Source organism: Geotrypetes seraphini, chromosome 2 (assembly GCF_902459505.1).
Source record: "Geotrypetes seraphini chromosome 2, aGeoSer1.1, whole genome shotgun sequence".
Lineage (NCBI taxonomy): Eukaryota > Metazoa > Chordata > Amphibia > Gymnophiona > Dermophiidae > Geotrypetes > Geotrypetes seraphini.
The window spans coordinates 521,013,317-521,027,175 of NC_047085.1; the positions used below are offsets into that span (position 1 = coordinate 521,013,317).

Consider the following 13,859-nt stretch of genomic DNA (forward strand, 5'->3'; position numbering starts at 1 on the left):
AAACAAGCTTGGTTATATAGGTGGATGTCTGGCATACCCAAGCCTCCTCTGTCCCAAGACCCTACCAAAGGAGCCCATTTCAATTTAGGTCCCCTCCCCCCACCCAGCAAAAATGAGACGGCAAGGAGTATAAGCTCCTAATGAATGCGTCCTTCTTGAACAAGCATAAGGGGAGTGTTTGTAAAACATAGAACCACTTGGGAAATAAAACCACATGATAGAGATGGACTCTGCCACTTAGCCAAAAGAGATCTCGTCTCATGTAACTATTTATCAACATTAAGGTGATAGATCTTATGAACATCCATAGTCATCTGTATGCCCAACAATGAAAAGAAGTATCAGCCCATTTTAACAGGAAAGAAGGGCCCCCAACTCAACGGAGATGGTTTGAAGAAGCTAAAGCTTCCAACTTTCCACATTTATTTGTCTTATTATTCCATTGCAAGGATAAAAACCATCTGGGCAGCTTACAATCTAAAATCAATTCCAACATAAAAATAAGATCATATTATAACAAACATATAAGATTAAAAATGAACTACAATTGTTATAGGAAAGTAGGGAGGGATACATTAGGATCTAACTTCCCATGTCTTCCAGAATACTTTCAGAAGTCAAGAACAACTATTACAATAAGCATCATTAAAGAGAAATGTTTTTAATTCAGTTTTGAACTTATCAATTATACTCAATAGTCGAAGATTCAGAGGCATAAAATTCCAAAGTTGTGGACCTTTTACTGAGAAAATGTCTGTCCTAATATGCTCATGGACAATTTCTCGATATATTGGAATAAGTCATTTTTGATTTTCAGATCTAGACGGAGTATATGGAGTCCAAAACATGCAAGATATTGGTGTTCACCCGTTGTTAATACTTTAAATGTCAATAAAAGTATTTTATAAGTGATACGGTATGGAATGGGGAGCCAGTGAGCTTCTTTCAAAAAAATGGGTAATATGATCAAATTTATGAATATTAAACATTAACTGAATAGCTGTATTTTGAATGTCATTTTTGACATACCCCAGCATAAAGAGCATTACAATAATCCAATTGGTGGATTACTAATGAATGTGCCAATATGTTTAAGGCGTCTGGGAAAAGTAATGAATGAACAGATCGAATTAATCTTAATTAAAAAAAAGAAGTTACTACCTTTGAAATCCGTAATTCATCTAATAACTTTGAATCAAATATTATCCCAAGAAGCTTCATAGATGTAACTAAGGGGATTGGTATATTGTTTAACTGAATCTTTAGAGGTAAAGCAACATGATGATAAGGAGTACAGACTAGATGTTGATTTATTCAAAGCAAAACCTTAAAAATCCCCATATTCAGAGACTTTCCAGGAATTCTGGAAGAGACTTATGCGATGTAGACAAATAGACCAAGAGGTCATCCGCAAATGCTGCAATTCTGAAGCGAGTAGCAATAAGCAGAAGACCGCAGATCCCAATGTTGGTTTTGAATCTCAAATGAGGATCCAATGACTGCACAAATAAAAGTGATCTTGTCCTCTGCTACATCTGCTCTATCACAGAATTCTGCACCTCAAATCTTACCATCTCTGGCATTCACAACTCATTACCCTGCCCCCCAAACCCGACTAATCACTACCCATACATTGAGGAACCTTCAGGCTGTCTCTTTTCCAAGCTAAAGAGCCCTAACTCAGTACATATATATCTGGCTTGGACCCGTTGTGGATTATTTTGTGGCTTTCTAGAGTTGAAGGGTAAATGAAGCTTTTATTACATTCACTACATGTATATGGTTTGGACTCTGTGTGGATCATTTTGTGACTTTTCAGATGTGAAAGGTGACTGAAGCTTTTATTACACTCAGTACATTTAAATGGTTTGTCTCCTCTGTGGTTCATCTGGTGAACTTTTAGATTTGAAATGTAAGTGAAGCTTTTATCACACTCAGTATATGTAAATTGTTTTTACCCTATGTGGGTCACTATATGTCTTTTCAGATTTGAAATCTGAGTAAAGCTTTTATTACACTCAGTACATGTATATGTTTCGACCCTGTGTGGATCATTATGTGACTTTTTAGATGTGAAGGATAAACGAAGCTTTTATTACACTTGGTACATGTAATTGGTTTGTCTCTTCTGTGGATCCTCTGGTGAATTTTTAGGTTCGAAATCTGAGTAAAGCTTTTATAACACTCAGTACATGTCTATGGTTTGGACCCTGTGTGGATCATTTTGTGTCTTTTTAGAGTTGAAAAGTGAATGAAGCTTTTATTACACTCAGTACATGTATATGGTTTGGACCCTGTGTGGATCCTTGTGTGATTTTTAAGATTTGAAACGCGAGTGAAGCTTTTATTACAAACAGTACATGTATATGGTTTGGACCCTGTATGGATCATTGTGTGATTTTTAAGATTTGAAACGCGAGTGAAGCTTTTATTACAAACAGTACATGTATATGGTTTGGACCCTGTATGGATCATTTTGTGACTTTTTAGTTTTGAAACGTGAGCGAAGCTTTTATTACACTCAGTACATGTATATGGTTTGGAACCGGTGTGGATCATTTTGTGGGTTTTTAGAAATGAAAGCCGAGCAAAGTTTTTATTACACTCAGTACATGTATATGGTTTGGACCCTGTGTGGGTCATATTGTGTCTTTTTAGATGTGAAAGGTAAGCAAAGCTTTTATTACACTCAGTACATTTAAATGGTTTGTCTCCTATGTGGTTCATCTGGTGAACTTTTAAATTTTTAACGCAAGTGAAGCTTTTATCACACTCAGTACACGTATATGGTTTGGACCCTGTGTGGATCATTTTGTGACTTTTTAGATTTGAAAGCTGAGTGAAACTTTTATTACACTCAGTACATGTAAATGGTTTGGACCCCGTGTGGATCCTTGTGTGATTTTTAAGATTTGATACGTGAGTGAAACTTTTATTACAGACAGTACATGTAAATGGTTTAGACCCTGTATGGATCCTTTGGTGTCTGTTTAGATTTGAAAGCTTAGTAAAGCTTTTATTACACTCAGTACATGTAAATGGTGTCTGATTTTTATGACCCCTTTTGTATATTTGGAATTCTTTCTGGTGTTTTTTTCCTTTCCTCTTACCATGGTGGTCTTCTGAAGTAACTTTATTGCTATTATTAATTTGGAAGGCTCTCTTGTCCTCAGGGATGTTACTGAGCTCGCTATCAGTTCTCTCACACTTAATGCCTTCATCTGTTAAGTCTCCTGCAGAGTCTCTCTGTTCCTTTGATTCCTGCTTACATTTCTTTGTGTTAATCCTCTCAGGGCTCTGGGAAATATTCTCACATACATTTTCTGACTGTGTTTGACTTTGTTCCATTTCTACCACATCTTCTCCTTGATTCTTTTGTCTCTTCCATTCATGTCGGATCTGCTGATCTGCTGGATATAAAGAGAAGATATTTCTCATGAGTTAGAAAACAGCAGTGGTTTCTAAGATATAACCTGTGTAGAATGAGAAAGGATAGGTTATGTCGCACCAGAAATTTCCATGTGTGGCTTTGAGAATTGGTCAGTTTCCTATTTGCAAAGCATTTTTTCAAACATTTATCTCTAGACAGTGCAAGCTTGTGAGCTGTTCCTTGCAAATGGGAGCGTGGAGTCAGTTCTCTCAAGGGTGCCATTAATCGGAGTACTCAGAGAGTAATCTACAGGTTTTGCATGTAGGTACAGGAATCGCATATATGCCCCGACTTAGTACTACGGACTTAATGTGTCTGTTCATAATGGTAAGAAAGCTCCTACCCAGACAAATTCCTCTCACTGGGTCGTACCTGCTGATTGCCTAAACTCCTTCTAAAACTCTTTCCCAGCTTACTCAAATCTACTTGTTATACCCTCATTACATAACATCTATAACAGCGGTCTCAAACTTAAACCCTTTGCAGGGCCACACTTTGGATTTCGAGGTACCTGGAGGGTCTTATGCTCTGGAACATTACCCGACTCACTGCTGCAACCTCACGGAAGCGCTTTCCTCCGTCTATATGCAATTGTCCTCTCCAATCCACCTCACAATCGCGTACAGACACAGGAAAGCGCTTGCTTGAGGTTACAGCAGTGAGGTGGGCAATGTTCCAGAACGTAAGGTAACCACTGGAGGCAATGCAGCTTGTGCGTGTGTACGTAATCTCGTGCTGGAGGTGAGAGCTGAAGGCAGTTGCAGAGGTGACTACCGTACACTTAAGGCACAAGTTTTCCATAAAGATTCATTCTTTATAATACCGAAGGCCTCAAAATAGTACCTGGTGGGCCTCATGCAGCCCCTGGGCCACGAGTTTGAGACCACTGATCTATAACAAATCTATTTGGTCACCAATCTTCAGTGAAACTGGCCTGACTTTTGGCACCCTGGAATGCACTTCCCTCAACTCCCACACTTCCTTCACTTGAAGAATCACACACAAGATTCAAATGAGGTCTCAACATCTTATTTAAGGATGCCTTTGACCAATTATATGCCTCTAAACCACCTACTTGGCAACTGGACTTGGTTATCAGTGATCTAAAATAGAGAATGACACAGTGGCTGTTACCCGCGGCTAGTCACGGGTAACCCGCCAAAACGGTGGGAAAAAACCTGTATTCACCATGGCTACGGGGACAAGACCATTCACCGCCCCTTGTCCCCACAGTTAATGGAGGGAACACGCACGATCACCTATTGCGCTCCCTCCCTCCTTAATGCCGCCGCCGAGTTTAAACATCTCCCTACTCCCTCCCTGCCCCTTACCTTCGTGGCCACGATTTCTAAACTGCCTTCTCACAGCAGCCAGAGCGTTGAAGCTGCCGTAAAGGTCATCTCTGCGCAACCAGAAGTTGCATCAGAGACGACCTTTCCGGCAGTCATATGCAACTTCAACACTCCGGCTGCTGTAAGAAGGTAGTTTAGAAATAATAATAATAACTTTATTTTTGTATACCGCAGTACCACAACAGTTCAGAGCGGTTTACAGAGGAAGAGACTGTACACAGACAGCAATGTTACATACAAGACATTCAGATTAGCTTAGCAAGTCGAGAGAAGTCAGGTATATCCGGAGGCATATCAGAGATACGAGGCAGGGAGGGAGTCAGAGAAATTTATCAAAGAGATAGGTTTTAATTGATTTCCTGAAAGTTTGGTAGGAGGGTGAATTTGAAATGAGGGTGATTAGACATTTATTCCTTTTGCCTGCTTGGAATGACAGAGATCTATCAAGGAATCTCTTGTAGATACAGCCCTTTAAGGATGGGAAGGCAAACAGGTAGGCATTACGTGTGCGGGTGGGGCCTGAAAATTAAAAATGTTCCGAAAGGTAGATAGGGGAAGAGCCTGTTAAGGTTTTCAAGCAGAGGCAAGCAAACTTGAAGATGATCCTTGCCTCCTTCAGCAGCCAGTGCAGTTTTCTGTAATACGGGCTTACATGATCCGATTTTTTGAGACTGTAGATGAGGCGAACAGCAGCATTCTGTACGATTCTCAAGCGGTTGATGGTTTTCTTGAAGGATCTGAGGAATAGTGGTTAGTGGCCAGTAGGGGGCGAAGTCTATGGGACGGTAATGGAATGGACGTCAGGACACGATGGTGCAGTATTTTCTGGAGTTTTTCTACAAAAGCACCTGCTTTTCGTATGATTCTGGGTAACTCTAGTTAGATACAAGCATATGTATTAGTTAAGGCCACACCCAATAGAAGCGTATGAAAAGTTGGTGAATAAAAATCTGAATATGGATGTAGCCAAGGCCAGAAAAACAGGAAAAGCACAATAATATTCTTTTTATGTACTTTGCTATTAAGATAGATCATAGAGGAAATCAGGATATACATGAACTCCATCTCTGTTTTTCTATGTCTTCTGCTTGGCTTTACTCCATTTTGTGTTCAGCCTATATCCCTAGTCTTTATTCAGGTTTTTCCCGCTTTTAGTCTCGTGGTCTAATTGATACCAGATGGGCTTGAGCTGGGTATACTGGGCATAATAGAGAAAGTTTTCTTGCACTAAATATTAATGAAATACATGTTATGAATGTTTGGGGCCCCCAAATGTGTGATATGTGGTGATATGAATGATTTGTAAAAGAAGGGGTACTTAAAGTGAAATGGTTTATAGAAAGAACACTAAAGAAAAATCCTGAACACAGCATCTGGAAATGGTTAAGTTAGAATCAGAGACCTGTAGCAGTCTCTAGCATAGAAAGGGGGGCACATGAAGCCCACTCTTAGAAAGGCTTCTGTGTAAGTATCGGTGTAATTTGAAACTGTCAGTTGTTCAAAGCAGGAAGAGGGAGTACCCCTCCTCCAGGATAAGGCTGAGAACATTTCAGCAGCTTGCCTGATACATAGACACACTGTCTGTAATAAGTTTTTAAAAGGAAAAAATAATATTGGATATGTTATAAAATATTAATGTATATTCAAGGATGAATGTAAACAAACAAATATGATTTCTGAAACTTTTAAACATATAAAGGAATTTTCTTTGTCCAAATTTAAGGACCACCTCTGTTAGTTGATTGGCTGACGTCCAATGATGTCAAACTGGACTGAAGGTATATATTGGGGAGCTTCGAAGTATCGGGTTGAGATCGTTATCAGAAGGCCAGCATTTTGGCAACTATAACGACCTCCCGCTAACACAACTAGCCTTTTGAGGTCCATGATGGAAAAATAAAAGCAATAAATAATTATTTTGGTAAACCTTGCGTTATGCGTCATTTCCATGTTTTTGTTATTTTGCACACCTTGAGTGAAAGCTAGCAGCTTAATTGGCAGCTGCAGCTTTATGAGTGCGCTGGTGTCTCATTATCCATGCTCAGATCCCAGCTTTCCTAGACTCACACTGGCTTCCAATACAAGCCCGCATCCAATTTAAACTATACTGCATGTTATTCAAAACATTAAACGGAACGGCACCCACCCACCCACCTAAACAACCATCTAAACAGGAACCTCTCAACCAGACAGAGGAGAACCCAATCCCCTTTCTCCTACCCCCTTTTAAAGGAACTAAACGCAAAAAGATGTATGACAACTTACTAGCAACACATGCAGCTAAATTGGATCCCACCATCACCAACCTACTGACAGCTTCAACTGACCTCAAGGCTTTCCGCAAAGAAATCAAGACCCTACTATTCAAGAAATTCACACAAATGTCCTAATCCCTTCCTTTTCCCCTCTCGCCCCCTCTTAGAATCCTCACATCAAAATTGTTTTAGACCTTACGCCTTTAATTGTATTCCTCTTACTGGAAAAGTCCAGCTATCTTTTTGTTGTACTAGGTCCAACTTCTTTAATTGTATTTCTCTTCCTGGAAATGTCCAGTTATCTTTTTGATGTAATCTGCTTAGAATGCAAGGTACAGGCGGACTATAAGCCATTAATGTAATGTAATGTAATAATGTTGCAGTAATCTAAGATGCTTAAGATTAGTAATTGGACCAGCAGTCGAAAGGAGAGGAAGTCAAAATAGTGTTTGATGGTGAGAAGTTTCCAGAGGGTACAAAAGCATTTTTTAACCTGAGCATTAGTATGGTCTTCGAAAGTCAGGCATCGATCCAGGATGACTCCAAGGATTTTAATAGTAGAATTAATTGGGTAGTTTAAACCGTTTAATTTCAAAGAGGTATTTGTTAACTTGTAGGTAGGACTTGCCAAGAAGATCTTGGTTTTTTCTGGGTTCAGTTTTAATTTGAATTGTGTGGTCCATTGTTCTATCTTGGTGAGGACGGATGAGGTGAATTTTTCCGTCTCTTGTGTCAGAGAGGTTATGGGAATGATATTTGTGATGTCATCTGCGTATATATATGATCTCCCGAGCTAACACTGTGTGACCCATAGGTTAAGTCTTTGCTTACAGACCAAGTGACTGATCCGCATCTAGAAAGGGGTAGAACCCCCAGCAGTTACCCTACAAAGGTGTTTAGCCCAGTACCTCTTATCACTGCACTCACCTGAGCAGCTGCTTTTCCCAGTTTCTCTTTCCTCTGATCCTGGCTCATCCCTGATGTATGTCTCTTCTCCTCGTTCGATCTGGGATATAATGTCAGGGATAACAGTTGGAGAGCCTGTTTCGGGGGGTAAAAAAAGTGCATTTGTTTTCTTAAACTCTTTATACTTCATAAAAGTAGCATAAACTCTTTACTCATCTTTATAAGTCTAATTCCCGTTCTAAATAGTACAATGTACGTATTATCACCCTCATTTCAATCTATGCAAATATCTTCATCCTTTATACATTATGTAGGTCTCCTTCTTCACACTCAGAACATCTGGAATAAGGTGAAATAAAACGCACTAAGTATGCTCAGACTGATGTGAACTGGGAGAAAGGGCAGGAAGCCAAAATCATTTTCCCACATCCCTCTCCAGCAAAGAATCACCATTTCAACAAGTGTAGTAAGAATTAGGTTACTTCTTGGTATTTTTTGCAGCCTGAGTCCTCTCCCCAATATTGCAGATGACACATTCATCAGATACAAAGTAAACAATTATCACCCGAGATGCGAGTATCATATTTTTCAGACCATAAGACGCACTTTTTCCAAGGGGGTGCGTCTTATGGACCGAATACACCGCGTATTCCCCCTCCCCCCCGTACCTTTTTAAAGTGGCATGGGGAATATTAGGATGAGAGGGAGAAATGTTGGATATGGTGGTGGAAAGGGAACAGAGGGATAGATTGAAGGTGATGCAAGTGGGAGGAATGTTTGGCATAGTGATGGAGGGAGAGATGTGGCATGGTGTTGGAGAGGGGTGACAGAAGGAGAAATGGGCAGGAGGCAGGTAAGGAGTGGTGAAAAATGCTGCACGTGATCTGGGGACAAAGAGAGGAAGAAAAGTTGGACTCCTGGAGGGACAGAAAGAGATGTTGGTTGAGGAATAGAACGAGGTCTGGAGGAGAGGAAGTATGCAGGAGGCAGAAAGAAAGAAATATTGTATGCACAGTCAGAAGTAAGTACAACCAGAGACTCAAGAAATCACCAGACAGCAAAGGTAGGAAAAAGGATTTTATTTTCAATTTAGTGATCAAAATGTGTCAGTTTTGAGAATTTATATCTGCTGTCTATATTTTGCACTATATTTGTCTATTTTGCTATAGTGACATTGCATATTTTAAAATCATCTGCCTTGACCTCTTTGAAAACCCCCCCAAATATAAAGGATAATTAACATTTTCTCTGCGTACAGTGTGCTTTGTGGGTTTGATTTCATTTTTATTGTTGGTAGATCATTTTGACTTGGTCATTTTAAAAGTAGCTTGCAAGCCAAAAAAGTGTAGGTACACCTGCTCTATAACCTCTCTCTTAGAACCAGGCTTACTGAGCGTTAGACACTAGGCCAGCATTCCTCCCCTCAAGGGTCATCTGTGGAGATTGATCTCTTAAGAAAGTCCTCAAATGATAAAAATCCCCATTACCTTCGCAGCCCCTTCAACACCTTTCATCTCCCCTCTGATACCATTTCTGAAGTTGTACTGGTGTAACATTAGTTCTCTAGAACAACTTATAGTCTGTTTCTTGATCCCTTTGTTTCGTCTTCCCTTTTCCCATAAATTCTTCAAATTTAATGGCTTCCTGCACATATCCCTCTTCACATCTCACTCTGTATATAACTACTCACTTGTAAAAAGTGAATAAAATCAGCAGCATCAGACTATAATTTTTCCTCAAGTTCCAAATTCCCTCAGAGTTCCCTGTTCTGTAGTCACTTGACCCCTTTGTTTCCTACCCATGAACCTCCCTAAACATAATCCTAGACACAAATTCTGGATTAAGTCTAATGACCATCAGCTCAGAATAGCAATTGTCATTTAACAGTGTATCCATCACTTTGTCCCAGATATCCAGCGTTAATTGAGTTGAGTTCCTACTGTAAAGGGCCTAGCAGCCCACATCCTCTACTCTAAAGCAACTTCTCCTAAAATGTCCTGTTATAAATTGATCCAGTAGCTTTTCTCACCTTGCGTGTGATATGCTAAGACTGTTTGGAGTGGCGCCACCCAATTATAGCCCTCTATATAGGATAGCTAAACTAAACTAAACTAAACCTTAGGTTTGTATACCGCATCTTCTCCACGATCGTAGAGCTCAGCACGGTTTACAGGACTAAGATAGACTAGAACGCCAAAGGATGGTTGTGGATTAAGATTAAAGGAGGAATACAGGGTTTTAGGGTACCAGAGAGGGGGGAGGTGTTACATTTTTGAGAAAAGCCAAGTTTTCAGATGTTTTCGGAAGAGTTGGAGGGAGCTCGAATTTCGGAGAGGGGATGTAAGGTTGTTCCAGAGCTCGGTGATTCTAAAGGCGAGGGATGTCCCTAGTTTTCCAGCATGGGATATACCTTTTATAGACGGGAAGGATAGTTTTAATTTTTGGGAGGATCTGGTGGAATTGGGATTAGAAGAATTCCAAGTTAGTGGAATAACGGGAGGAAGAATGCCGTGAAGGATCTTGAAAGTTAGGCAGGCACATTTGAAGTGGACCCTGGAGATTATTGGAAGCCAGTGAAGCTTGGACAGAAGTTGTGAGACGTGATCAAATTTACTTTTTGCAAAAATAAGCTTAGCCACAGCATTCTGAATCTCCTGGAGTCTGAGGAGGCTTTTCTTAATTAGGCTTAAGTAGATAGAGTTGTAATAGTCTAATCTGGAGAGGATGATGGATTGTACAAGGATGGCAAAGTGTTTTTGATGGAAACAGGATCTCACTTTCCTCAGCATATGAAGGCTAAAGAAGCATTTTTTTACCAGGGAGTGGAGGTGGTCATTGAAGGATAGTGAGGAGTCCACGATGATGCCCAGAACTTTACTTGAGAACTCAAGCTGTAGTGTGGGGCTGGAGGAGAGTGGAATGGAGGTGGGTAAATGGTCTAATATTGGACCGAGCCAAAGTAGTTTTGTTTTGGACTCGTTTAGTGTCATTTGAACAGTGAGGGTCCAGTTTTGGAGGTTCGATATACATGAGAATATGTTCTCGGAGAGGTTAGTGAGGTTTGAGTCGGTCTCGAGGAGGACAAGGATGTCATCAGCATAAGTGTAAAGTGTTTCAAGGGGGGATAGATGGAGGAGTTTCAGAGGACACATAGATATTGAAAAGAATAGGAGATAGAGGTGAACCTTGCGGGACTACACATATCGGTTTCCAGGGGGAGGATGAGGTGCCGTTCATGTTAACGGTGAATTTTGAGAACTAGTCTAGAACTGTGGAGTTGATGCTTATCTCGGAGAGTTGGAAAACTAGAATATCATGATGGACTACGTCAAAAGCAGCAGAAAGGTCAAATTGTAGAAGAACAGCGAACTTATTACGAGAATGAAGTTGTTAAACCTTAGAGATGAGTGAGGCCAATAGGGATTCGGTGCTGAAATTGGATCTGAATCCATATTGGTAAGGAAGGAGAATAGAGAATCTTTCTAAGCAGGATGAGAGTTGGGAAGAAATGATAGACTCTAGCATCTTGGTTAGGAGAGGGATATTTGCTATTGGACGATAGCTGGATGGAGTGGCGGTGTCTAGATCAGATTTTTTCAGTAGTGGGGTCAAAGCAATGTGTCCCATTTCAGAAGAGAATAGGCCCGATAGAAGGGCAGAGTTTATAAGTTTGGTGAGAGATGCGATGGCCTGTGTGGGAATTTTCTCAAATAGGTGGGAGGGGAATGGGTCCAAGGTACATTTGCAAGTTTTTAGTTTGAGGCAGAGTTTAGAGACTTGCGATTCGGAGACGAGCTCAAAGGCAGTCCAAGATCTGTCAGCTGAGATGGGGTTGGAGATAGGTAGTGTAGGGATGAAATCGGTGGGCACCAGGGAGTTGTAGGAGACTGTAGGCGGGAAGGAGCATCTTAGAGAAGTAACCTTTTCATAGAAGAATTTTGCTAGAACATCAGCTGACGGAGAAGAGGGGAGCGGGGTGGAGTCGTTTTTAGAGGTTAAGGAGCCTTATGGTCTTAATTGTGCTCACATGAGGCAAACTATCAAAATTGTCATTATAACAATGGCCCACTACTGCTAATAAACATGTGAATTTATCCCTTACCCAATGAGAGCAAGGTCTGATAAATCTCCTTCATCACTTCCCTGTAGAGCTCCTTCTGCTCTTCATCTAAATACTCCCATTCCTCCTGGGAAAAAGAGACAGCGATGTCCTCAAACGTCACCTGCATCTGAAATAGAAACCAGAAACACACTCAGCATCTTTTGCAGCAATTCCATAAAGTAGGGTTACTATATTTGTTAAATAACAAAAAGAGGACAAATGCCCTGCCCCCAACCCCACCCAAACCTTGTCTCCTCAACTCCTTTACTCCCCTTCTCACCCCCGGATGGATACTTCTCCAGTGGCAGGGGGGGGGCAGCTCACACATGGGTGGGAGCTGCATCACTCATAGTCCTGCCATAGGTACCTGTGGTAGAAGCTCTTATTACGAGTCGCTGGAGATGAAATGAAAGGCCCCAGCTCTGTTCAAACTCGGTGGCATGGCTGGAGGGTCAGCGCATGTGTGTGACATTATCACATCCACGCATGCTCAGGCAGAGCCAGGATCTTTCCTGCCCCCTTCAGCAGCTCGCAATAGGAGCTTTTGCCCCCAGACCACCAGTAGCCATGGCAGGACCGTGATTGAGACGACTCCCACCCACGCGAGACCTCTGCTGCCAGAACAAAAGTAAATTAAAATTTAGATTGGACTGGGACAAAGTGCCAGATTACATAAAAGCATTGGTAGACCCAGAGAGTGGTCCCAGGGCTGGTGCTCGGTTAGGCATGAGGAGATGTTTTGTGGTGTACACAGGCACATTAGGTTCCAATTCCCCCTTTGTGGGACTCCTGATCTCTCTCCTTTGCCACAAGACCTACCTGGGCTGAAGCTCCTGCAGCCATTTCCCTCTCTGCTGCTCTACCATTAGAAATGAATGTGGCCGAGGGAGAAAGAAGAAAAGGGCGGGAAGGGAGATTCAGAGCCGGAAGTTTCTGTCAGAAGCAGAAAAGACTCGTTTCCTGTTGACATCACAAAAGGGAGGCAGAGCTTCACTCGCAGCACATTGTGTACAGAGGGAGGCATAGTCTCTTCTTGTTGGTCCCGCCCCTTTCAGTGCTGATTGGTCAGATAGTTGCTGGGGGTGGAAGACTAGTTCAAACGTTCGGTCCTGTAGCACTGAGACAGAGGGAGGGGTTTGGGCTCCTCCTGGCACTCATTGGTCAGAATGTTCCTGGGGCGGGGAGAGGAGGAGTTTAAGAGTGGTCCCAGGGCTGGTGCTCAGTTAGGCATGAGGAGATGTTTTGGGGTGTACACAGGCACATTAGGTTCCAATCCCCCCTTTGTGGGACTCCTGATCTCTCTCCTTTGCAACAAGACCTACCTGGGCTGAAGCTCCTGCAGCCATTTCCCTCTCTGCTGCTCTACCATTAGAAATGAATGTGGCCGAGGGAGAAAGAAGAAAAGGGCGGGAAGGAAGATTGAGAGCCGGAAGTTTATGTCAGAAGCAGAGAAGACTCGTTTCCTGTTGACATCACAAAAGGGAGGCGGAGCTTCTCCCTGGACAGGGATCTTCCAGCCACACAAGTGGGTGACGTCCCCTTGACGGAGCCGACCCGGCAGTCTAAAAGCTGCAAAGCTAAAGAGCTTTGCACATGCGCCAGCCTTCCCCCCTACAGGGTCCCACCCCGCACCTATATAAGCCCACCCCCAACCGGCAAAATCCAGTTTTAAAAGTTTCCGCGATATCCGACTCGGTAGTCTTAACGGGTCATCCCGTTTACATCGCTTCAACTTTTATTTCAAACAACTTACTTTTCTTTCTTCAAACATGCCTGAAAAAGCCAAGCCTGGCTTTAAGAGATGCACCACGTGC

The 13,859-nt window shown here is 41.9% G+C and overlaps 1 protein-coding gene across 3 annotated transcripts; it reads right to left on the reverse strand.

The window, feature by feature from the left end:
* Nucleotides 1-386: 386 nt before the first annotated feature.
* LOC117354698 (gastrula zinc finger protein XlCGF28.1-like) lies at nucleotides 387-13,515 on the reverse strand. 3 transcript variants are annotated; one of them, XM_033932576.1, is made up of 4 exons: nucleotides 13,368-13,515; nucleotides 12,046-12,172; nucleotides 7,965-8,078; nucleotides 387-3,410 (listed from the first exon to the last, which is right to left on the reverse strand). In XM_033932576.1, exons 1-4 carry the CDS (start codon nucleotides 13,389-13,391, stop codon nucleotides 2,197-2,199), a joined length of 1,479 nt encoding a protein of 492 aa, XP_033788467.1. In that variant the 5' UTR covers nucleotides 13,392-13,515; the 3' UTR covers nucleotides 387-2,196. The 3 variants fall into 3 exon arrangements, with proteins under 3 accessions (XP_033788467.1, XP_033788468.1, XP_033788466.1); XM_033932577.1 differs by lacking the exon at nucleotides 13,368-13,515 and adding an exon at nucleotides 12,865-13,024 and having other exon boundaries at nucleotides 387-3,407; XM_033932575.1 differs by lacking the exon at nucleotides 13,368-13,515 and adding an exon at nucleotides 12,865-13,021.
* Between the last annotated feature and the right edge of the window lie 344 nt (nucleotides 13,516-13,859).